Source organism: Bos mutus, chromosome 16 (genome assembly GCF_027580195.1).
Source record: "Bos mutus isolate GX-2022 chromosome 16, NWIPB_WYAK_1.1, whole genome shotgun sequence".
NCBI classification, from domain to species: Eukaryota; Metazoa; Chordata; class Mammalia; order Artiodactyla; family Bovidae; genus Bos; species Bos mutus.
Genome location: NC_091632.1, coordinates 36,730,544 through 36,753,994, shown reverse-complemented (window position 1 = coordinate 36,753,994; position 23,451 = coordinate 36,730,544). Strand labels below are relative to the sequence as shown.

The 23,451-nt window shown below is 55.6% G+C and overlaps 2 protein-coding genes across 2 annotated transcripts; both read right to left on the bottom strand.

The window, feature by feature from the left end:
• Positions 1 to 3: 3 nt before the first annotated feature.
• On the bottom strand, positions 4 to 5,568 carry SMIM1 (small integral membrane protein 1 (Vel blood group)). Its single transcript, XM_005888836.3, has 4 exons — positions 5,467 to 5,568; positions 5,049 to 5,173; positions 2,921 to 3,047; positions 4 to 2,666 (listed from the first exon to the last, which is right to left on the bottom strand). The coding sequence occupies exons 3-4, from the start codon at positions 3,028 to 3,030 to the stop codon at positions 2,540 to 2,542; spliced, it is 237 nt and encodes a 78-aa protein (XP_005888898.2). The 5' UTR covers positions 3,031 to 3,047; positions 5,049 to 5,173; positions 5,467 to 5,568; the 3' UTR covers positions 4 to 2,539.
• A 1,165-nt stretch (positions 5,569 to 6,733) lies between these two features.
• CCDC27 (coiled-coil domain containing 27) lies at positions 6,734 to 21,892 on the bottom strand. Its single transcript, XM_070384398.1, has 12 exons — positions 21,707 to 21,892; positions 21,029 to 21,161; positions 19,770 to 19,880; positions 19,080 to 19,237; positions 14,313 to 14,492; positions 13,551 to 13,643; positions 12,851 to 13,280; positions 12,505 to 12,635; positions 10,609 to 10,686; positions 10,161 to 10,373; positions 8,478 to 8,582; positions 6,734 to 6,877 (listed from the first exon to the last, which is right to left on the bottom strand). Exons 1-12 carry the CDS (start codon positions 21,890 to 21,892, stop codon positions 6,734 to 6,736), a joined length of 1,962 nt encoding a protein of 653 aa, XP_070240499.1.
• Between the last annotated feature and the right edge of the window lie 1,559 nt (positions 21,893 to 23,451).

Genomic DNA, 23,451 nt, shown 5'->3' with positions numbered 1-23,451 from the left:
CATCTGGGCTCCTTCCTGGTGAATCCTTCCCAGGGTTTCTGGAGGAGGGTGTGGGGAGTGTCGGTGGAAGAACTGAGGACCAGGGGCCCCCTGGCCACAAAGCAAGACACAGTTACTTCCTGTCACAGGGGCCTGACCCAGAGAGGCTGCTGCCCTCAACCCCACCCCAGTCCTGGGAACCAGCTCCTGTGGCAGTGCCCAGAAGACCCCCACCCAGGGACAAACACGAAGGAGTCAAGTTGCTGGGACCCCAGCAGACCACCCCAATCCTAACCTGCTGAGGGAGAGGCCAAGCCCTTCCCCTCTTCTCCCTACTCCCCCAGGGCTGCTGGGACACGGCCTCCACCCTGGCTATGGGGTCCAGCTGGGGCCCTGGGCGGAGGGATGGGGTTGGGGGGAGGGTCTCAGGTGGCTCGTGTGTATGTGTGTGGGGGGGTGCCCTGTGTGCCCCTGCCTGCAACCCCCACCATGAGGCAGGCACCCAGTGCCAGCAGAGCCCAGGGGCCGAGGATGCAGAGCCCAGGGGCCGAGGATACAGAGCATCCATTAGGGTGTGAGCTGGTGCCCCCAGCTCTCCATTCTGAGACCCGCTGGGTCATGGGGGCACATGGGGTAGGGCTGGCCAGACCCAGGCCAGACCCCAGCACTGTGTACAGCTGCCTGCTGGCAGCCCCTGCCCACCTCCCTGCCTTGCCCTGGGGAAGACACTCCTGTGCATCAGCAGACTTGCTTCTATGGTAGAGGGAGGGGGCTACCAGAGGAACGTGGCCCTGGAGGCTGCAGGCCATCTCAGAAGCCAGGGAGGCCAAGCCGGCTTCAGAAAGAGGGAGTAGGGGGCAGAGGACAGCCAGGGTGACTCCTCCCTTCTGTCCCGCACCGCCGCCCCGCTCCTGTCCAAGGCTACACCAGGCCTTGGGGAGGCCCAGCCCCTGTACCCCTGGACTGGACTGCTGACCAGTTAGAGCCCAGGGAGGCCACCCAGCCTAAGCCTGCCAGGCTGGTGGACCCTGCCCACCTCCCCACAGTACCCGCCCCAGTGCTAGTCCTGAGATGGCCAGAGGAGACTCCCAACTGGGGCATCAGAAAGAGGCCAGACAGGTGGTGCCCACTCCCCGAGTTGGGGGTGGGGGTGGGGGGGGTCTCTCTGGAGATGGATGCTGGGGCCCCAGAGGCCAGGGTGCTGAACAGACCCTCCACCACGGCCCCTTACCCTGCTTTCCTACCCCCCACAGCAGGCCTTGCTGAAGCATCACTGCTGGGGGAACCCCAGCCCAGCAGGGAACTCAAAGCCAAAGGGTCACCTGGGTGGTGCAGCCCCACCTCATGCTCACCTGACCCAGGCCCACAGCCAGTCCCATGGGGTCTCCGCCCTCCCTGGCAGCTCAGCCTCCAATACCCAGGTCTGCTGAGCCCATGAGGGTCCTGACTGTCCTCATCTCCTGCCCTCAACTCTAGGGTGAGGACACTGTCCTATAAGACGGTGTTTCTCATAAGGGTGCCCAGAACAGGAGGGCGCGAAGGCAGGGAGACGCTATCCATGGTCAGGAGACACAGGAGTAGGCCTGGCCACATATGGAAACTCAGCCCTGCCCCATGTTCTCACCTCCCGCCAGAGGGCCTGGCCAGGACTGGGTGCATCCCAAGGCCAGAGCTCAGCGAGAGGCCTCCCAGCCGCTGTCCAGATGCCCTCCAGCCAGTTCCACATCAGTCACGCCTCACTGGGGAGGCCCATAGGAGACACCATCATCCACGTTTTTGTTCAACAGACATTTAATGACCACCTCCGAGTGCAGGGTCTGGGCCTCCCACAGCGTGCAGGCAGAAGGGCCAGGCTCCTGCAGAGCCCACCCGGCAGGGTGGACAGCCCCAGGGAACATACCCACGTTCCTGGAGGGACGACACAGCCGTGGGTCTTGGACAAGGGCCAAGGCCCCCTCCCCCCTCTGCCCAGGAAAAGACTCAGCCCCTGGGGAGGGTGGATGGTCAGAGAGATATACATACCCCTGCCCTTAGAGGCATCCTTCCACAGCGGGAGTCAGAAGGGCTAGAGAGGGGAGGAGCCTGCAAGGCGGGACACAGCCCCACCAGAAGCCCACCCAGGGAGGACCCCAGTAGGGAGAGAAGGGAGGTTTGGGGGCCCTGGGCTGCAGGCCTAGCCTGGGTGTGTCCCGCAGTCAGGCTGGGACTGGTCTTCCGGTCACATGGGTCCCTGGGTGGGTATGTGCCAGGCATGCATGTGTGTGCTCCCATGTACCTGTGTCCCTGTTTGGCTGTATGTCTGTGGGTGCCTGTGACAGCGGTGCACACTGGTGTCCATGCGAGCCCCTGGAATCTGTGCATTGGTGCAAGGAATGCCTTTATACATGGTGAGGGGCTGTGTATACATTGGGCGGGGGGCTGTGTATACACAGCGGGGCTGTTATACAGGACTCTGGGTACACCATGGTCTGTGTAGGCAGGTGGGTCCATGCACATGGAAGGGTTCTCGCACACAGGGTGTCCCTCCAGCCTTGCTCCTGGGGGCGTGTCTGGGCAGCGTTTACTTGCACTTGTGCACGTAGTAGCCAGTGACGTAGCCCAGGATGAACACGACCCAGAAGAGGGCCACGCCCCCCAGCACCTTCATGGCGATGCCCAGCTTGCCCGAGCACAGCTTCTGGGAGACCCTAGGGTGAGAACCGCAGGCACGTGAGCCCCAGGCAGCCCTGACTGGAGTAGGGATGGGGGCTGGGGGAGGAGGAGGAGCAGGCCCCGGGCAGCAGGGCAGCCTGGGCACTCTGAACTTGGAAGACAGGAGGGAGCAAGTGAAGGAACAAGTCAGGGAAGTGTGGGGCCCAGGTCTACGGATGTGGTGGCTGCCAGGAAGGACAGGAGGGGTCTGCACAGGGCGAAGCGGGGCCCCTCCTTCCTGGCCCCTCACCTCTGCCAGCCTGAGGCATCCTCTGTGCTGGGCCCGCTGGCCACATGGACTTCATCCGGGTGGCTGTTCTCCCACCTGCTGTACCTGATGCTACTCTCCTGGAGTTCCATTATGGGGGCACAGGGTTCTGGTGGGAGAGACAGAGGGTGGACTGAGGCCTGTTCTACCCCCAGGGGGCCAGCGGTCAAGTTTCACGTGCCATTGCTTTTAGGGTGAGGGTCTGCCTGGCGGTGGGGCCAGGGCAGAGAGGCACCGAGGTGGGCTGGCTTCTTTGTGTCCTCATTCAGTCATGTCCAATTCTTGTCGACCCCATGAACAGGCTCCTCTGCCATGGGATTTTCCAGGCAAAAATACTGGGCTGCCATTTCCTCCTCCAGGGGATCTTCCCCACCCAGGGATCAAACACACATCTCCTGCAGCTCCTACATTGGCAGGTGGATTCTTTACCACTGTGCCACCTGGGAATTTCTTCCCACATCCTTTCATCTGGCTTTAGGGGTGCGGAGTGGTTAGGCCACTTGCCCAGGGTGACGTGGGAGGAGGCAAAGAGGGAATTCCAATAGAGTCTGAAAGTCTGCCAAACCCTGCCCTCAGGAATGTGAGAGGCTGTTTCCACCAGCTTGCTCCACCCTGGGGGTCAGGCAGACACAGCTGCTGCCACCCTGGAGGGCCCTTGGCTGGGGTCAGGTCACCAAGCCTGATAACAGCCTGACCTCCCATTCCTGCCAGATAAGGCCCCAGAGCCTTCCCTGGATGCTGGGAGGCAAAGGGCTGGCACCTGCAGAGCAGCAGGCCTGGGGGCAGCTGGTAGGGCTTGGCGGCAGTGGCAGTAGCTGTGAATTCTGGCCTGTCCCAGTTGCAACCCCTCCCTCACCTACTGCTATGCCCTGCTGGTGGTCAAGGGACTTGAGAGGCCCCTCACTTTTAGAGGCCTGAGACTTTGTTGCGAAAACCTGACCTGTCTTCCAGGTAATCTGGGACACAGAGGCTTAAAGGCACAGTGAGCCACTTAGCAAGAAGCCAACCCAGAATTTCATGAAACCAGGCGGTTCTGAACCCCCTTCAACCCCTTCCAGGTTGCCCTTTCCCAAATCCCAGACTCAGGATGAAGGAAGGGAGCTTGTCTCAAAGCCACAAAGCCTATCCTTCCCATGGGAGCCTGTGCTCTGGGGGCAGCCATGCAGGCCAGGTCTCAGGCCCCAGGGAAGCCAAACATTTGTTGACTGTGGGTTCTGCTTTCCCATGGTGTGTCCAGCAAAGGGGCTTTGAGCCAGCTCTGTGAGCTACCTAATGTCCACCCCTCCCTCCTGTGGCCAGAGCCCCTGTCTTATTCCAGGCTGCAGTGTCCCAGCCCCAAGCAATGCTCATGGGCTAAGACAAGTTTTGATTGCTGCTTTGTATGGCATCACCGACATCAGTTTGAGCAAGCTCCGGAAGTTGGTAATGAACAGGGAAGCCTGGTGTGCTGCAGTCCACGGGGTTGCAAAGAGTTGGATACGACTGAGTGACTGAACTTAACTGAACTTCCCATGACACCTACATATGAGCAAGGTGCTGGAGAGCAGCAGGAGCAGGAGGCTTTTGCTTTTGTGAAAGAGAATAGGCACCTCCTTCTCTCTTCCTTGATGTGATGGCCGGAGCTGAGCAGCCACTTTGCAGTCTGGATATCCTACAACACTATCCGGTGGTGCTGAGTCTTCAAATGCACACCCACTGCCCACCCGTGGGTTTCTTGGTGTGAGGATGGCCAGCCCAATCTGCTCTAGCCTGGCATAGTGGGGTCCTGGTGTTTGTGATAGAACGGGTTCCTGATTGATGTGGGCTGTGGCCCTCAAGTCAATCTGGCTGGACAAAGCCACCAGAAGCTGCTGATGTGCTGGAGCCAAGGTCTGAAGGCTTCGCTCACTCATCTGTAGCAGCCTGACCAACCCACACCTGATGACCACAGTGTCACAGGACCCTGGGGCTGTGCTGCCTGGCAGGGACACCTGCTGAACCCTGGAAGCCTCACTCCCAGGGGTACCCTGCCTCTTGGGAGTGTGTGGGGACAGAGTTCTGGGCACACAGGGACGGTACATACATTAAGACCCCCTCACCCCAATGCACTTCCAAGGAGCCCACAACTTACAAGGGGAGAGTCCTGACGTCAGGGATTGAAGCCTCTGTGATCCAGGAAAATGGTCAGAGCTCGGCCAGTGAATCTCACCTCCCAGCTCGCAGTTTGGGGTCTGGGGAGTCTCAGAATTCTCCAACCTTAAAGAAAGAGAAAATAAAGAAAAAGTGAAGAGGAGCAAGAGTAGGGAAGGGAAAGGGGCTCTGGGGCGTCCCAAGCGGCCAGCAGGAGCTGGCCCGGCAGTTGGCCTCGGGGGTCTGTGGGCCGAGGGACCATTCAACCCCGCCCCCACCCCAGCAACTCCACTTTTCCGGGCCGGGCGCTCGCAGGTCAGGGAGACCGCGGCCCCGTGGGCGGGGGGCTGTAGAAACCAAGCCCACCACCTCCTCCCTCTGACTACTCGAGGAAGCTGCTCTCCGACCCCGCGTCTCACCTGGCTCGACAGCCCCCAGCCGCTCCGCGCCGCAGACGTGTCCCGGGCCGGAGTCGGGCGGGGCTTAGAGGGGGCGTGGTCGGGTGGGTGGTGGGGCCTGAGCGGGGGCGGGGCCGGAGGCGAGGCGGTGGATGGTGGGATCTGGACAAGGGGCGGGGCGTTGGTTCATTGGGTGGGGCCTAAAAGGGGTGGTACCTGGGGCCGTGGGTGGGTGGGTGGCCGCAGGACTCCTAACGCAGGGGTGGGCCGGGTGGAGGAGCGGGGCGCTTCCCGGGGGCGTGGCTGGGGCGGAGCAAGCCAGAGCCCCAGGCCTTCCAGGAGTCGCGTTCCTCAGGGGCCGCAGGGGTCACAGACCGCGCCGCTCTGCGGTGCCCAGACGCGGCCAGGATATCCGGACCCTCTCCCCACTATCGCAGTTTCCCAGCCGGGAGCCGGGCTCGAGCGCAAAAGCGGGTCCCGGGCGCGCCTGCCGAGCTAGAACCGAGGCACTAGGCGATTCGAGAAAGCTCCCGGGGCGCGTGCAGTTAGGCGCCGGTCTTCGGGGGCCTTCTGCTCTCTCGGAGAGGCTAGAGGCCTGGGCCCGGCGGCCATGCACCTGACGCCCTCAGCGGGCGGGCGCTGCAGTAACGAAAGGATGCGTGGACAGGTGGGGGTGGAAAGCAAAGAGAAGAGGCAAAGGACCCAGTCCACTGAGCACGTATTTGTGTGCGGGGCACAGACCTCTGTGTACAGCACAGACAGGCGAGCCTGTGCTCTGCAGAGCTGTCATCACCAGAACGATGGACGATGGACGGTCAGAAAAGTGCGCAGGCCGACCCTCCTCCTTCCGCAGGGTCGCAACAGCAGAGCAGTGCCCCGGTGGGGCACCCCAGCGGGAGAGCCGTGCAGGTGTGTGCAGCTGGCCTCAGAAAAGGACCCCTGCGGGGGTGTGAACCAAACGCGGTGGACAGGAGCCCAGTTCAGGCCTCCTACACCTGGGACCACCAGAGGGCACCATATTCATTGTGGGGTGTCCCCAGGAAGGAGCCATGGGTGCAAGCTGCTGTGCTGACACCCAGTGAGCTGTGGAGTGGGAAGGGGTGTTCATGTAACCCAAGTTCCCCTCTGTGTCCTAGTGAAGGAGAAGGTGAGACCACGGGCAGCATCAAGTGTAATTCTGAATCAGAGGGCCAGGGTGGGGCCATAGGTGAGGGAGGGGTGATGGAGGGGAAAGGGGCACCCAGGGTACACCCAGGCTGGGCCCTGGCCTCTGCTGTGCTGTCTGCACCTAGGGTCTGAGCTGGGCCTCCTTGGAGCTTATCTTCTTGGACTTGCTGGGTGAGGATAAGATCTCCATCTGCTGCAGGGGGGGCACCTTGACTCCCTTCTGTTTCAGCTGGTTGTAGTATTCCATTCTGTCTGAGATGATCCTCTATAAAAGACACCCGGAAGTGTCCGCACAGGCCTTGCCAGCTCCTGGGACACCACCCTGTTCTCCCCGAGAAGGGCCTGCTGCCGCAGTGCTGTCTGTGCTGGTGAATATTTACAACCTTTCCAGGAGGGATAAAAAAGCTCTGGTTTGTAGCATTTGCCAATTTCTGTGCTGAAACCACTCCCATCAGAGCTGATCCAGCCAACAGGGTGAAGCAGAGAACTCAGAGATGGGTAGAGATGCCCACCATCCAGACCAGCTCACTCCTGGAGCCTGGGCCAGATCCACTTCTTTGTCCTCTGGGAATTGCCAGGAGCCTAGACTCCCAGAGACATCAGAGGCTGTCAAGTCTGACCCTCAGGGCAAAGTCTCTTCTACCTTCTGTGCAGGAAGGCTACCCTGCCTCCTCCTTAGCCTCCTTCCTTCTCTCTGGCCTTTTGCTGGTTTGTGCAGGGTGGGGAGGGGCAGGTGTTGGCAAGGGAAAGGGTTCTTCCATGACTACTGGTGGGTGGTGATGACTCCTCCTATCCCCCTCCCTCCCTCCCTTCCTTGTATCCTCTCCCTCACTCTCTTTCTACCACCCCCATCACCCCCTGTCCCTCCCTCCCTCTCAAAACCTCTCTCCTCCTCCCTACCCCCATCCCTCCCCTTCCTCTCTCTCCTTCCCACCCCTCACCCCACACCTCCTTCTTCCCTTGCCCCAAACACTAGTAGTCAGAGACCTCTCCCCAGGTCTCCATGCAGGGGTTCCCCTCTGCCCTGAGGACTGGCCACCCTACAAGAGTTCTATTAACCAGGGACCCACCCAGCCTCACAGAAGAAAGGAACCAGGCCTCGGAGACAAATGGGCCAGTGGCAGGTCACAGGTAGCTGCTGGGGTCAAGGGCCATGCTGTTGGAGGAGGCTTGGAAGGCAGGCATCCTCTCCCCGGTACAGAGGGAGTGCTCCTCACCCCGGTACAGAGGGAGTGCTCCTCACCCCGGTACAGAGAGGGTGCTCTAGGGCTCAGCAAGTCAAGTGTCCAGCCTACAGCTGCGAAGCCAAGGTCCCGGGGTGGTGACACTCCTGCCAGCCCCAAAGCCACATTATTTCTCCCAAACCTCCCTGCCCCTCTGAAACCTCTGCTTGTTGGTGAGGAGCTGGTGTGGGCTGAGGCCAGGGAGGGGATCCATGTCAGGCTCTGAGCTCAGCAACGATTCCAGCTGAGGCCATGCTGAGATGCAAAGAAGCATCCCTGGGGGAGCTGGGCTGAGCAGAGCCTAGGGCTGGGCTCCTGCTGCAGGAGAACCAGGACCCAGCTGTTTGGCTCCCTCCCTACCATACCAGGTGGGTTTTCCGCAGCTGCTGATGGTTGCTGAACACCGACAGCAGCTCCAGGATGTTGTTCCCTAACCCCTTAGGGAAATCTAGTCCCCTCTGCCTGAGCAGAGAGAAAGGACCATGCTGGGGTCACGGTGAAAGCATGACACCACCAGGACAAGAATGGAGGCTCCTAACCTCCCATCCAGGCTTCTCCCCTCTGCTCCCAGCTGCAGATGCAGGAGCTCTGGCCTAGAGATGGGGCCCCGGGGACAAGGAGGCCTCTGAGCACCGTTTATACCTGTAAGCCTTCCAGAATGTCATTGTCAGAGATCTCAGTGGCCAAGGACTTGATCCCTATGGTGTTGAAGGTGGCCTGGATGATCTTGTTTCTCAGTCTTTCGAGCTGTGAGCACAGAGGAGAAACAGCCAAGCTCACCTTGAGTAGAGAGACAGTGTTCTCCACACCCGCTGCCTCTCTGAGGCTCCAGGGGAGGTGGACCTGTCTTCAGCTCTCCTGCTTCAGGAGCTGGAAATAGCGTGTGAGTGGTCAGCGTGGTCTCCTGTGAGCTGGAAGGGACCTGATCAAAATCCAGACCCAGGAGGCCTAACACCAAAACCCAAAGTCTCTCTACCACACCACATTTGTTTGCTTGTTTCTTAATTGAAAAAGCAAAACCTGCACATGGTCAAAACAAAACTCTGAATGACCCCCCAGGCTGTCCTCCATCCCCCAGAGGCGCTTTAGCCACAGTCTCCCGCTGACCCACAGCAGACAACCTGCAGACTTGACCAGCCATGCGATGGGCATTATACTCCCAGCCCATCCTCCTTCTCTAAGTGACCTAGAAGCGCTCCAAGCTGTGGACATCTGCACTAACCAGGCATTAGCCAGGAGTTAAGCAGCTTGGACCACTGAGCCTGTGTAGTCTTTGGCAGCCACTGGCAGCCTCGTGCATAGCAGGAGGCGGGCCCCAGCAGGAGGGAGAACACAGCTGGTTACAGCCCGCACTCTTGCTTGGCCAGTGGGGAAAATGTCATTTCAAAAGCCTTCGTGCTCAGGGCCTCTACCTTTGCTGGTTTTAGATTCTAAAGCAAGTCAGCTCTTGACTGATGGTTTCCTCCTATGCCTTTGCTCACATCTATCAGGGGCTCAGAGTGAGGACCTGGGACCTCACACCCCAGCACCGCCTCCACGCAGCTCTGGAAACTCAGATGGGCTGTTCGTTCTCTGTGCTGCAGGTGCCAGGACACCAGCGGTACCCACATCATGGCTTTGTTAACAGGGTTGAATGACTGTAATAAATGCTGAGAGCAGCACCTGCTGCTAAGTCACTTCAGTCGTGTCCGATTCTGTGCGACCCCATAGACAGCAGCCCACCAGGCTCCCCCGTCCCTGGGATTCTCCAGGCAAGAACACTGGAGTGGGTTGCCATTTTCTTCTCCAATGCATGAAAGTGAAGAGTGAAAGTGAAGTCGCTCAGTTGTGTCCAACTCTTAGCGACCCCATGGACTGCAGCCTACCAGGCTCCTCTGTCCATGGGATTTTCCAGGCAAGAGTACTGGAGTGGGGTGCCATTGAGAACAGCACCTGACCCACAGCAAATGCTCTCTAAGTTATAAATAGACAGCATCATTACTACTACTTCTCTCCCACCTCAGACCCTCCCTGGCTGGCCACCATATCCCTGGGTCTCTTTCATAGCACAACTCAAGGGGCTCCTCCATAAACGAAGCCCCTGCACTCAGCTCTTTCCAGCCACTATAGGTGACCAAGACGGCCACACCACACCCTCGCCCCCTCCTCCACCAGTGTTTCTGGACACAGGAAGAGGGGAGCCCAGAGCACTTGGTGCATGGTCCCCAGGGTGGCCGTTCCCAGGGACGGCAGTGGTGGGCAAGGGCCCCAGGCCTTCAGGAGGCAGGAGTTGAGTGTACTCAGGCCTGAGCGCTCTCCAGGGCTGGGATGGGGAGCCGGGCATACCCTGGCCTGGGTGTATTCCAGGGCCTCGCGGGCCTGCTGCTCCGCCTGCTGAATCATCTCGTTCTTTTTCTGCATCTCCTCCTGGAGCTGCTTCCGCCTCTGCAGGTGGTTCTGGCTCTGATTCACCTGGGCCTGGAGCTGGTTGACCTTGTCCTCCAGCTCCGAGATGGTCTGTTCCCGCTTGGACAGTTCACTCTCCAGCTCCGACACTTGCTGGGGGGTGGGGAGCAGTAGGTCCACTTGCCCACCCCTCCTTCCCCCAGAGGCAGCCACCTCTCCCTGAGTTCCTCCAGCCAGCCTGGCTCCGGCTGTGGCCAGCTCCCCAGTGGGTGTCCAGGGCCCCGGATTTACTGAACAGGGTACTGTCTGAAATGAGGGGCCCCCACTCAGCTGACTCTCCTTGCCGCCATCAGGACATGTGGCTGCCCCCCAGCCACCCCAAGGGCACCTGTCTGAGGAGGAGGTTGTCTTTCTCGATGAGGCCCATCATTTCCTGGTACTTCTTGTCTTCCCGGAGGTTAGAGAACTGCAAGGCAATGGGGGTTTGCTTAGGGGCTGGTTGGGGGAGATAGATGGCTGCCTCCTTGAACCTTCCTCCATGAACCTCAGTAAAATGAAGGGAAGCATCAGAATTTCTGATGAAGGGGGAAGGGGGAATTTCTGATGAAGTTATCAAACACACTTTGGAAGCCGGGAGGCAGACCCAAGGAACCAGACTCCAAAGCCAGCAGCGGGGAAGCTGCAAACAAGCCCAGTCCACAGGTCCCTGGATATCTCAGAAGTGGGGGATGGTGCCAGGCTCTTCTGGACATGGAGGCCGACACAAGGAGGAACATCATATCAGAAATCAGGAGCCTCAGACTCAGCCCTGACCAGGAGATGCCAGGCACCTTCCCGCTTTTCCATCTGTCAGGAGACTGGAGGCCCTGGGGTTGGCGGGGGGTGGGGGGTGGGGGAGAAGAGGATCTCTGGCCTGGGAGATGCCAGCAGCTGGACCATTACACTGGGCAAGGAATTCTTCCAGTCTCCCAGATTCCAGGAGAATCTGAGCAAGCCAAGGGGAAGGAGCCAACAACAGGACCATTGAACTAACTTTCCGTTGATGTACCCAAGCACAGTTCTCTGCCATGAAACACAAAATGGTCACCCACAGTTTGAGAGACTCCAGGCACCTCTGACCTTTGAGCAAAATTCTCGAAGGAGTAACAGAAACTGAAAATAGACTTACAAAAGGAGCTTATAGGAAATAGAAACAGCACAAGCAGTCAAATCCCTTAAGTATCTCCCATAACTCTCACTTAAGCTGTTTAGGAGGTCAGAGACATACCGCCATTAAGAAATAAAACATGAGTGTGCTTCTAAATAAAAGGGAGTGGGGAAGGAACATTCAGAGAACAAAAGCAACATCTTAGAAACTAAATGAAACAAAGTTAAAACTCAAGAGGAGGGTTTCCCTGCTGGCTCAGTGGCAAAGAATCTGCCTACATGCAGGGGAGGTGGGTTCAATCCCTGCTCTAGGAAGATCCCACATGCTGGGGAATAATTAAACCTGTGCGCCACAACTACTGAGCCGGTGCTCTGGAGCTTGGGAGCTGCAACTACCGAACCGCATGTGCCCTAGAGCCCGTGCTCCGCAACAAGAGAAGCCACCGCAATGAGAAGCCTGCTCACTGCAATTAGCGAGTAGCTCCTGCTCGCTGCAACTAGAGAAAGCCTGTGCAGCAATGAAGACCCAGTGCAGCCGAAAATTAAATAAACAAATAAAATTATTTTTAAAAAACCAGGAAGAGGGCTGATGATAAAGTTAAGGAAATCTAAAAGTAGAACAAAAAGACAAGATAGTGAAAGGAACAGACAGGAAGGAGAAAGGGACCCAAAGAAGAGGTCTGCTGGCTGATTGATGGGGTTGCTGGGAGAGTTCGGAGAAAACAGAGACAGGGACTAAAATCCATGTAAACAGAGAACATTTTCAGAACTGAGTGATACAAGTTTCTAGCCGGCTACTGAGTGCCCAGGACAAATGAGAACAAACCCTTAATAAGGTCTAGCTATGGCAGCTTCCCTGGTGGTTCAGACGGTAAAGAATCTGCCTGCAATGCAGGAGACCCAAATTTCATCCCTGGGTCAGGAAGATTCCCTGGATGAAGGGAATGGCAACCCACTCTAGTACTTTTGCCTGGAGAAGAATTCTATGGACAGAGAAGGCTGGCGGGCTACAGTCCATGGGGTCACTAAGAATCAGACATAACTGAGTGACTATCAGCTCCTGAGTCCAGTGTCTCTGTCAGGGGGTAGGGGCGGGGATGGATGGCACATGTCCCAGCACAGCAGAGGATACCGCTACCTTGTCAGACATGGCCTGCAGCTGTTTTTTCCGCTCCCGCAGCTCCTTCTGCAGCATCTCATTCTCCGTGTTGATTTTCAGCAATTGCGACTCTTGGAATTCCACCTGTCGCTGTAAAGACTTGATGGCTCCTGCATGAGATGAGAGAAAGCAGGGAGGAGGGGGCCAGTCACTGCACCATCCCTAGGGCTCTGCGGAGCTCCAAGCTGAGGGCTGGCTGCCTGCTCCCATCCCAGGGGTCTAGTGCGGCCACCGCATGGTCCCAGCCAAGAGGGACCCAGGGCAAAGTGGGCAGTCCTGGGCATCCTCGCTGTGGGTCCCGCCTTGGCCTCCTCTGGCATTCCACCTGTTGCCAGGGAGTATCTGGTCCTGGTGATCTCAAGCTGGAACTGGAACTCCTGGATCAGCTGCTCATACTCCTCCAGCTGGGCTATCAGCTCCTCCTCAAAGGTGTCGTCCACGAAGCCGGCCCGCCTCCTGGCCGCGGCCTCCTCCTCCTGCAGCTCCTTCTCCTCATCCAGCTCCATCACCTCTTCGTCCTCCTCTTCCTCCACCTCCCCGGCCCCGTACGCATCCCTGTCCTCGTCCTCGTCTTCCTGCGCAGTTACCATGGCCACCGCCTCCTCCTCGATTCTGTTCTCCTGCAGAGTTTCCCTCCTGCTGGCTCTAGCCCTCGCCCCCTTGTCCTCTGCCCTCTTGGCCTGCCCTTCCAGGTACTCTTCCTCCTCGTAGTCGCCTCCTTCCAGCTCCTTGCCTCTGTTGCACTCTTCCTGCAGCTGGGGGAGGGGACGGGATGCTGGACAGGGCTACGGGCACCCCCAGGAGGGAGGCTCAAACCTTCAAGGGGGCATTGGGAGGACAGTGCTGCGGGGCTATTGGCCAGCTCCCCTCGGGTTACATCTCCAGGAGCAGCCCCACCACCCCTCCCCTGCTGTGGCTGAGGGCTCAGCCTGGGTGAGGGCCACCAGGTTAGGACAGCACGTGGGACGCTGTGGCCTGTGCCTCTCCCGGGCAGCCTGGGGGACCGGGCCCCAGCCAGCCCACACCTGCCGCCAGGGCTCCACGTCCTCCTCGTCTCGGAAGGTTCTGAGGGTACTCTGTCTCCCCTGCAGCTTCAGCATAGACTCCAACGGCCGCTCCTGTGAGATGCCCACGGCACCCTCAGGGTTTCAACCTGGGCCTTCAGCTCCCCCAGGGCCCATGTCACTGAGACCTGTCCCCCCAGAAGGGGGCCCACCGTTCCCCCCCTGGGGTTGCCCTATCAATGGGCAGGCGGCCGTGCCGTGTAGGTGACGGCCCTGGGGGTACCCCTGGTGAGAGGCCCAGCAGTAACAAGCACACTGTTTTGGAAGAGTCTGGGGGGGCCAACCTCAAACACGCCCGCAGGTCACTGCCCCTCACTGCCCACTTGCTGACAACCCCTGGGAGGCTGGGGAATGGGGGGGACATGGGACCATGCTTCCAGGCTCTCCAGACTCCTGCTGCCTCCCTGCCCACCAGTCCCCCACCATCGGTGTCTGGTTAGCTTTTTCTGGAGGTGTCTAGAGGATCCAGCAGGGGTCTGAAACCCCCACCCCCACTTCATATGTACACCCAGCGTAAACGCAGGCTGTATCCTCAGATGAGAAAGAAACCAGGTCTCAGACCAGGCGATGGCCCCCAGATCCCCACCCCACCCTGCCTCCTCCAGTGCCCACCCCACACCTGGGGTCGAGGGGGACAGCATGCCATGCCTACGTTACAGGCAAGGCCCCGTCCCAGAGCAAGACCAGGCCAGGCTAGTCCATGGAGCGCCTGCCACTGCTCACCCGCAAGACATGGCTGGGCGCGGCCTCCTGGCTCTTGCTCTTCAGGAGGCATTTCAGCTGCTTCCTCAGGGCCTCCCTCTCCTCGTGGAGAGCCAGGATCTCTTCCTCTCTCTTCTGAACCTGTGCTTCCAGCTCCGAGAGGCGTTGGACTTCCTCCCCTAGCGCCAACAGGCACTGGTCCTGAGGAGAAACGGGGCAGCCCAGGGGGCCACTTAGACACTCAGACACCCCTGCCGCACCCTCCCTTGCCCCCCCACCCAGAGCAGCAGCTCCAGGGCCAGGAGGACCCCGTGACCCCAGCCCAAGGTGAGCGGCTTCTTAACTGCAGCCCCCTCCTGCTTAAGGGCCACCCTTGCCCAGGATCTCCTGGCAGCCTCCCCTCCAGGCCCTGGCCCCAGTCAGCGCCCAGGTGTGATTGAAAATAAGTCGCTCAGTCATGTCTGACCCTTTGCGACCCCATGGACTGCAGCCTACCAGGCTCCTCCATCCGTGGGATTTTCCAGGCAAGAATACTGGAGTGGGTTACCATTTCCTTCTCCAGGAGATCTTCCCGACCCAGGGTTTGAACCTAGGTCTCCCAGGTTGTAGGCAGATGCTTTACCATCTGAGCCACACCTACTAACCAGCACTACCTGCCAAAGACTTCCAAGGAGCTTTTCGGAGCTGGGTCTACTGCCTCTCAGAATCTCAAAACCCTAATCATTCCAGCTTGAAGACCAAATAAAGGTGGTTTTGGACAGTCACTGAGAGAATTTGTCATAATCAGAGCTGAACGACTGACAGAAATACAAAGGGGATTCTTCAAGCAAGAGGGAGATGGTCCCAGATGGAGTCTGAGGAAAAGATAACTAGGAGGTCGTCCAGATGTCTAAGAATTAAGAGATAGGCTCCCATGGAGCCCATGAGTCAAAGAAGAAGCCACACAAGAAATTATGAGATATTTTAGACAGAATAATAACAAATACTTGGACGTGGCATGACATGCGGTGAAGCAAAAACTGTGATTAAGGGCAAATTAATAAGCTTCAAATGCAACAGTTAGGGGAAGCAATGGAATGTCAATGATCTAAGTATCCTTCTCAAGCATTCAGAAAAAGGAACTGAAAACTTCATTTAAAGTACATAGCAAGAAGGGAGTTTTTAAACATCAGGGCAAGAATGCATGATATAGGGACTCCCCTGGTGGTCCAGTGGCTAAGACTGCATGCTCCCAATACAGGGGCCCAGGTGCCATCCCTGGTTAGGAAGCTAGATCCCCTGTGCCACAACTAAGACCAGGTGCAGCCAAATAAATTAAAAAAAATTTTTTTAATGAATGAATGACATAGGGAAACAGAGAAAGAAGGGAGGAGAGGAGGATGGAGCAAATCGGCAACATTTTAACATTTGGAGAATCTGGAGGGTATATGGGAATTGTTTACACTATTAAGTTAAAATAGTCATAGAGGGACTGCCCTGGTGGTCCAGTGGTTAAGAATCTGCCTGGCAATGCAGAGGACATCGGTTCAATCCCTGGTTGGGGAACCAAGCTGGCTTAAAACTTAACATTTAAAAATCTAAGATCACGGCATCTGGTCCCATCACTTTACAAATAGAAGAGGTAAAAGTGGAAGAGGTGACAGATTTTATTTTCTTGGGCTCCCAAATCACTGCAGACACTGACTGCAGCCAAGACATTTAAAGACACTTGGTCCTTAGAAGCAAAGCTATGAGAAACCTAGACAGCGAATTAAGAAAGCAAAGACATCACTTTGCCAACAAAGGTCTGTACAGTCAAAGCTATGATTTTTCCAGTAGTCGTGTATGGATGTGAGAGCTGGACCATAAAGAAGGCTGAGCACCAAAGAGTTGATATTTTTGAAATGTGATGCTGGAGAAGACTCTTGAGAGTCTTCTCTTGGACAGCATGGAGGTCAAACCAGTCAATCCTAAATTGACCCTAAATATTCATTGGAAGGACTGATGCTGAAACCCCAATACTTTGGCCACCTAATGTAAAGAGCTAACTCATTAGTAAAGACCCTGATGCTGGGAATCATTGAGGGCAGCAGGAGAAGGGGGTGACAAAGAATGAGATGGTTAGATACCATCAAAAACTCAATGGACATGAACTTGAGAAAACTCTGGGAAATAGTGGAGGACAGAGGAGACTGGTGTGCTGCAGCCCACAGGATCACAAAGAGTCGGACACCATTTAGTGACTGAAAAATAGCAACAAATGTGTCCAGAACAAAAGGAAGTCCTGGAAGGCGTTGCTGGTTTCCAGTGGGGATGCTAACTTTGCAACAGCACATACTTGCTGCTGCAAGTGATGCTGCCTACGACAGGGCCAAGGAAGACAGAGGTGAAAGAAAGAAGACCCTGAGGACATGGTGTGAGCCCCTGGAGACAGCCTAGCCTGCAGTCCTTCCCCTGGAATTCCCTTCCCTGACAGGCCTGCAAAGAGCATCCTTTTATGTATGTCTGTGTTCAGTTCAGTTCACTTACTCAGTCACGCCTGACTCTTCGCGATCCCACAGACTGCAGCACGCCAGGCCTCCCTGTCCATCACCAACTCCAGGAGTTTACTCAAACTCACATCCATTGAGTCAGTGATGCCATCCAACCATCTCATCCTCTGTCATCCCCTTCCCCTCCTGTCTTCAATCTATCCCAGCATTAGGGTCTTTTCAAATGAGTCAGTTCTTTGCATCAGGTGCCCAAAGTATTGCAGCTTCAGCATCAGTCCTTCCAATGAATATTCAGGACTGATCTCCTTTAGGATGGACTGGTTGGATCTCCTTACAGTCCAAGGGACTCTCAAGAGTCTTCTCCAACACCACAGTTCAAAAGCATCAATTCTTCAGCACTCAGCTTTCTTTATAGTCCAACTCTCACATCCATACATGAGCACTGGAAAAACCATAGCTTTGACTAGATGGACATTTATTGGCAAAGTAATGCCTCTGATTTTTAGTAAGCTGTCTAGGTTGGTCATAACTTTTCTTCCAAGGAGCAAATGTCTTTTAATTCCATGGCTTCAGTCACCACCTGCAGTGATTTTGGAGCCCCAAAAAATAAAGTCTCTCACTGTTTTCATTGTTTCCCCATTTATTTGCCATGAAGTGATAGGACCAGATGCCATGATCTTGGTTTTCTGAATGTTGAGCTTTAAGCCAACTTCTTCACTCTCCTCTTTCACTTTCATCAAGAGGCTCTTCAGTTCTTCTTCGCTTTCTGCCATAAGGGTGATGTCATCTGCATATCTGACGTTATTGGTATTTTTCCTGGCAATCTTGATTCCAGCTTGTGCTTCTTCCAGCCCAGCGTTTCTCATGATGTACTCTGCATATAAGTTAAATAAGCAGGGTGACAATATAAAGCCTTGACGTACTCCTTTCCCTATTTGGAACCAGTCTGTTGTTCCATGTCCAGTTCTAACTGTTGCTTCCTGACCTGCATACAGATTTCTCAAGAGGCAGGTAAGGTGGTCCGGTATTCCCATCTCTTGAAGAATTTTCCAGTTTGTTGGAGAAGGGAATGGCAAACCACGTCAGTATTCTTGCCTTGAGAACCCCATGAACAGTATGTCTGTGTAACTCTAATTATATCCTCAGGCTATTTTCCAAAGGTGGGATTGTTGATGGTATCAATGCTTTTTAAATTGTGAAATCTAAAAAATTTTAAAAAACAAATTGTGAAATCTATCATAAAATTAAAGGTACAGTTTCGGGAATAAAGATAAAATGAATACTCATGGACCCATATTATGAGGGCTCACGAGTACCCACTGTGTGCTCATGACAAACCACCCAGCATCTTATGTGACTTATTTCCACAGCTGTTGTTAGTGCTTCATGAGCTTTAAAAAAAAATTTTTTTTGTAAAAACCTGAAACTGACTCTAAGAGACTTTTTACATTGATAAGACTGGTGGAGGGAAAAAGAGAGAAGACAGAGATTAGGGATGTCAGAAACAAAAAACCAGACAATCTTCTTCAGAATCTTCTCCAGACACTGGAAGGATACTGAGAGTCTTGTGCACAGAGTGAGGCTCCTAGATTTGAAAACTGACATGGCTTGGACACTTTCTTAGAAAAATGTAGCTTTCCAAAACTGGAACTGGAAAAGGAAATCTGAATATTTTTAAAAGGAATTAATTAAAAAAAAAAAAAAACCACAAACCCTGTAAGAAATCACCAGGCACAGATGACTTCGATAATGAAATCTTCAGAATTTAATAAAGAAACAACAACATTAGGTGAATTCTTCCAGAGAACCGAAAAAGAAGGAACGCTTCTCAACTTTCATTGTTTTTACTCAGCCAGAAGACTCTGACCCCAAAAGCAAACAAGGGGATGACAAGGCTGGTAAATTACAGGCCAGCCTCTCTCACAAACAAGGATGAAAAAGATGACAGCATGATGAATCAACCCATAGGCAGATCTTTGCCCATCAAGCTGATTGTTATTACTGTGTTAAGGAATACAGTCTCCCAAGTGGAATGACTGGGTTAAAAGCCTATGGATGCTGAGGGTCTTGACACATGGGGCGAAGCTGTGTAGGAGGGGGCAACATCCAGGCCAGCCTAAACTGCTCTCCATGGGGAAGAAGACAGATAGGAACCTGACCTGTAGAAGCCATGAGACAGGTCAGAAGGTCAGTTCAGACTGCACCTGGGACCAGAGACTAGAACAAGAGCCCCGAGGGCCAGGCATCACCTCTGGCAGGACGCACAGCCGGGACAGGAGGACCAGGATCTGTGCCCAGGCTCCATGCCCAGCCATACCTTCTCATGGATGACGGAGATGTACCAGGGTACCCGCTTCCTTGGGTAGCTCTGTCCCAGGTCGGGGCTGCTGAGGGTCGGGCTCAGCACCTGGGACTCGCTCTTCTTCCGCAGGTAGTTGAACTCACAGGCACTCTTGCTAAGGGGAAGGAGGCAGCCTGTCAAGAGGGAAGGTGGTGGGGGTGGGGGGTGGTCAGACCCTTCCTGTGCTGAGCAGCCCTGGATCTTCTGTAACATCCCTCTTTTGAGACTCCCCCAGGAGCCCTTCCCTGTCCAGCTGGGCTCCTCTCCAGCTCCCCGTTCTCCCACACTCGTCCCCACCACCCCCAGCCCAGCCTGAATAAGCGGCATCCGAGCCCTCTTCAGGGTCCCAGAGCTGGAGTCAGGGCAAGATGCTGCCTGTGCACAGGGGGCACTTCTGAAGTGAAGCATACTTCTGGGGGTGGAGTTCATCTCTGGATAAACAGAAGTATGTATCTGTAGGAATGGCGCCTGGGTGTCCCTGTACTCAAGGACAGACGCGTCCCAGGGCCCATGTGAGGAACACCAGGCCAGGCAGGTGGTCCTGGGAAGTCAATTCCATGGGGCACCATAGGAATGGAGGGAACAGGGGCCCTCTGGGCTGGGGTGCCAAGGAGAGAACCCCATGGGCCATGCACACCCCCAGTGCCCCGCACGGCCTGCCCTCACCGTCCACCTTCACATCCAAGCCTTGCTGGCTGGAGAGTGGGTTCTCAGCCTCCTTCCAGGTCTCAGAGCCGATGCCTGTGTCTTCAGGCAGAGAGAGGGTTGTGGCTGAACCTGCAGGATGGCAAATGGAGAACAGTTGAGGCCAAGTCTCCCCAAGACCTCTGGGTGGGGACTCGTATTTCCTTCGAAACACTGGGTGGGGTTCAAGGTGCCTTTTCTCAGTGGAAGCACAGGACTGGACTACGAGACCGAATGGAAATGTGATTCTGTCCCCCTGCCCGCCTGGCATGTCCCCCTAGAACGGATCAGGTGCAACTTAGTCTCTGTAAATCAGTGCCTCTTCCCCAGAGGACGGCCCCTGTTCCTCCTGTAAAACTGTCTCCTCAAAATCTTGCAGAATCCCCTTCACCCCAAGGGTCAGACCCGTGTCCTCTAAGCTGGCACGAATCAGATGGTGGCGAGTGCACTAGGAGCAGTATGTGGGCTCAGCCTTGCACCCAGGATGCTCTGTGTTCCCCCCACCCTCCCTAGACACCCCCACCCTCCTGGTCTTAGAGTGCTGGCTGCTCTCTGAGGCCCCGGCATTGAGAAAGGAAGGCTTAGAGCCTGACAAGTAGGGTGAGACCCCACTTTTGCCTGACTGCCACCTGAGATCCATAGAAAGGACCCCAGCAGCTGGCTGCAGGCACTCAGCCTTAATGTCACCACCGTGAAGATAATGTTGTCTGTCAGAGAACAAAAGGAGCAGCAGAGAACAAAAGGAGCGGGAATCTGGGATGGCGCCTGGCCTGATCAGCGCTAGCGGGTGGCGGCTGAGCACCTTGGTTGCCCTCTCAGAGCCTCTTGGCTGAATCAGAGCACTGTGGGGTTAGACAAGAGGCTGCTGAGGCTCCTTACAGGGCTCGGTCCCCAATGACCCACCTTTGGGCCTATGGACCTCATTACTGAAGCTTCCAGAGTCTTCACCTTCTCCTCCCGTGTCCCAACCCTACTGAATCTTGGTGATTGACAGCCAGAGAAGGTGGGCTGGGAGACCAATGATACAAATGTGCCCAGTGGAAGGAAGAAGGACCTTCTTTCCTTCCCTTCCCCGAGGCCCAACCCCAGCCTTAGCTGAAAGCCAGTTTCAGAAGCAGCAGCTGCGGCCACTGCACACGCCCCCTCCTCTGGCCACACCCGCAGGCTGTCCTGGACTCCAGCAGGTGGGTTAGCTGGAGTGGGGCTGGGTGTGCACACAGGGCCCTGTCAGATGCACTTACCGTAGTGGGTCATGGACGTCGACCTGGTGCTGAACTGGGGGCAGCCAGGACGTGTGAGGAACTTGCGCCGAAGCTCCTCCATTTCGGACATGAAGCCGCTGTCCTGGGGGCTGGCGTTCTGGTTGAAGTCTCTCTGGGGAGTGGGGAGAATGAGACCAGCAGGAAAGGAGGGACCCAGGAAGCCCTCCACCCCCTCCACCAGTGGAGCTCCAGGGCCTGGCTCTGTGTGCCAACCACGCAGGCTGTCTCCTCCCCTAAAGCTGGCTGCTCGATGAGGGCCGTGGGAGCCCTGCTTTGGAAGCTGCAGTCAGCTGAGCCTAGAGCTGCTGTCCACTTAGCGGGCCCCTGGGGAGTGGGCTGGCTCCCCAGTCTCCCCCCGCCCCCCACCACATGAAGTACCCGCATGAAACTTGCTGCCTGCACTTTCTCTTCCTTATTTTCTCTTCCCCCTTTCCCTCCTTCTTAAAAAGGCCCCTAAGGAAGGCTCAAGACAGACACATCATCTTCTCTCCCAGGCCCCATCCACCCCAAGAATCTCCCCATCACAACCCACCGCCCAAGCTGATTCAGGATGCCCCATCGGCCCTCCACCCTCAAGGCCTTTGATCCAGCAGAGAAGCATGTCATCTCCAGATAATCATGTGTGGCAGGGCCATCCCTGCTCCCGAGACCCCGTACCAGCGTCTTGTAGTAGCGGCAGATGGCCTGACCCGACTTGCTGAGGGAGCGCTTTTGTTGGCGGAGTTTCCATTCCGGGGGCTGTTCATCCCGGCTGGCCACCTTCCGGAGGACAATCAGGCCCTTTTCTATCAAGTTGGGCACGAGACTTTTCTTCTTGGGCCCGCTGGCTCTGATGGGTAACATTGTGAGCGTGGAGCGAAGGACCAAAGTTGGTCACCTAAAGGATGACTCGGATCAATCCTGTGGGATTTGGGTCTGGAGCTGGGTGCTGAGGGGGTTACAGCCCCAAGCATGGACATGCAGGTCCAAGCACAGGTGGGCAGAAGCCCAGCTTCTCAAGCTCCATGTCCTAAGGGGTCCTGGGAGCAGTGTATGGCATCACAGATGTCTCCATAGAGACGGGGCCTGTCATCTGTCTTAATTTTCTACTGGGAAGGGGAAGAAGAAGCTGCTTCCACTACAATAGCAGGATGTTTCAAGCACAGGAAAATGCCCTGACACACTAGCCACCCATTCTCCTGTTTCCCTTTTTTCATCATCCTTAGTATTTCCCCTTATTTAAAAATCTGACACTGCATCAGTGGCTCTGATGTGAAAATTTAACTTTTTCAGTTAAAATCCATACTTTAGACATTATTTCATATATATATATATTGGCCATACTGCTTGGCATGTAGGACCTTAGTTCCCAGACCTGGGATCGAACCCCCACCTCTGCCTGCTGCCAGCAGGGGCTGGCATATTCCAACTCCCTGAAGGATGGATTGAAAGAATGTAGGCTCAAACTACAGAGAAGGCAATGGCACCCCATTCCAGTACTCTTGCCTGGAAAATTCCATGTATGGAGGAGCCTAATAGGCTGCAGTCCATGGGGTCTTGAAGAGTCAGACACGACTGAGCCACTTTACTTTCACTTTTCACTTTCATGCATTGGAGAAGGAAATGGCAACCCACTCCAGTGTTCTTGCCTGGAGAATCCCAGGGATGGGGGAGCCTGGTGGGCTGCCGTCTATGGGGTCTCACAGAGTCGGACACGACTGAAGTGACTCAGCAGCAGCAGGCTCAAATTACAGTTTTTTTTAAAAATTAAGATTAAAAACCACCAATAGTTTGAGGCTACATTTTTTCAGCCCATCCTTCAGGGAGCAGCAGACAGAGCTGTTTTTAAGCAGCTTCACTCTCCTTCAAGGGAACCAAGGTGTCGTCCCAGAGCCCAGTCCCCTCTGGGTCACCTCATGTGTCCTACAGCTCAGCATGGTCTTCACTCCCACACCATCCACTGGTCTGGCCCAGCTCAGAGTTTCGAAGGAAACTGGAACACTGTTTTGAGTTGAAGTCTCCTGCCTGTTTCAGTGTCACGTGTTGCTGCTCTTTCTCCAGTCCATGCGAGGGACACATCTAGACATGAAGCTCTGGGTTCTGCGTTTCACAGACAGTTGAATCTGCCATCTTGGTTCCCACTCCTGACTGTTATCTTGAGTCTGAAAGGAGAGGGTCCCTCTTGGAATCAGAGGCTCTGAGAACCATCAGGGGCCCGTGTGCCATCCTGGAGGCACCTATGGAAACAAATGTGTCAATGAGAGCATGAGGGGCAATACTGCAAAGGCTTTGGTGCCTGTCCCATGTCAGTAGAGATACAGACAGTACAAGGGTAATCCTGAATCATGAAACAAATGTAAGAAAATCAAATATCAGTCATTCCCAGATGGTTATGTTAATGCTTTCTTTATGTGTGTGTGTGC

What these genes read in the sequence shown, in the direction of transcription:
- SMIM1 (XM_005888836.3), bottom strand. Translation starts at nt 3,030, where the DNA reads ATGGAACTCCAGGAGAGTAGCATCAGGTACAGCAGGTGGGAGAACAGC. An exon ending in GATGCCTCAGGCTGGCAGAG is followed by an intron (nt 2,667 to 2,920) that starts GTGAGGGGCCAG and finishes TTCTCACCCTAG; the next exon opens with GGTCTCCCAGAAGCTGTGCT.
- CCDC27 (XM_070384398.1), bottom strand. Translation starts at nt 21,892, where the DNA reads ATGTTACCCATCAGAGCCAGCGGGCCCAAGAAGAAAAGTCTCGTGCCC. An exon ending in GCCGCTACTACAAGACGCTG is followed by an intron (nt 21,162 to 21,706) that starts GTACGGGGTCTC and finishes CCCACTCCCCAG; the next exon opens with AGAGACTTCAACCAGAACGC. An exon ending in CGCCCAGCCATGTCTTGCGG is followed by an intron (nt 13,644 to 14,312) that starts GTGAGCAGTGGC and finishes GGCATCTCACAG; the next exon opens with GAGCGGCCGTTGGAGTCTAT.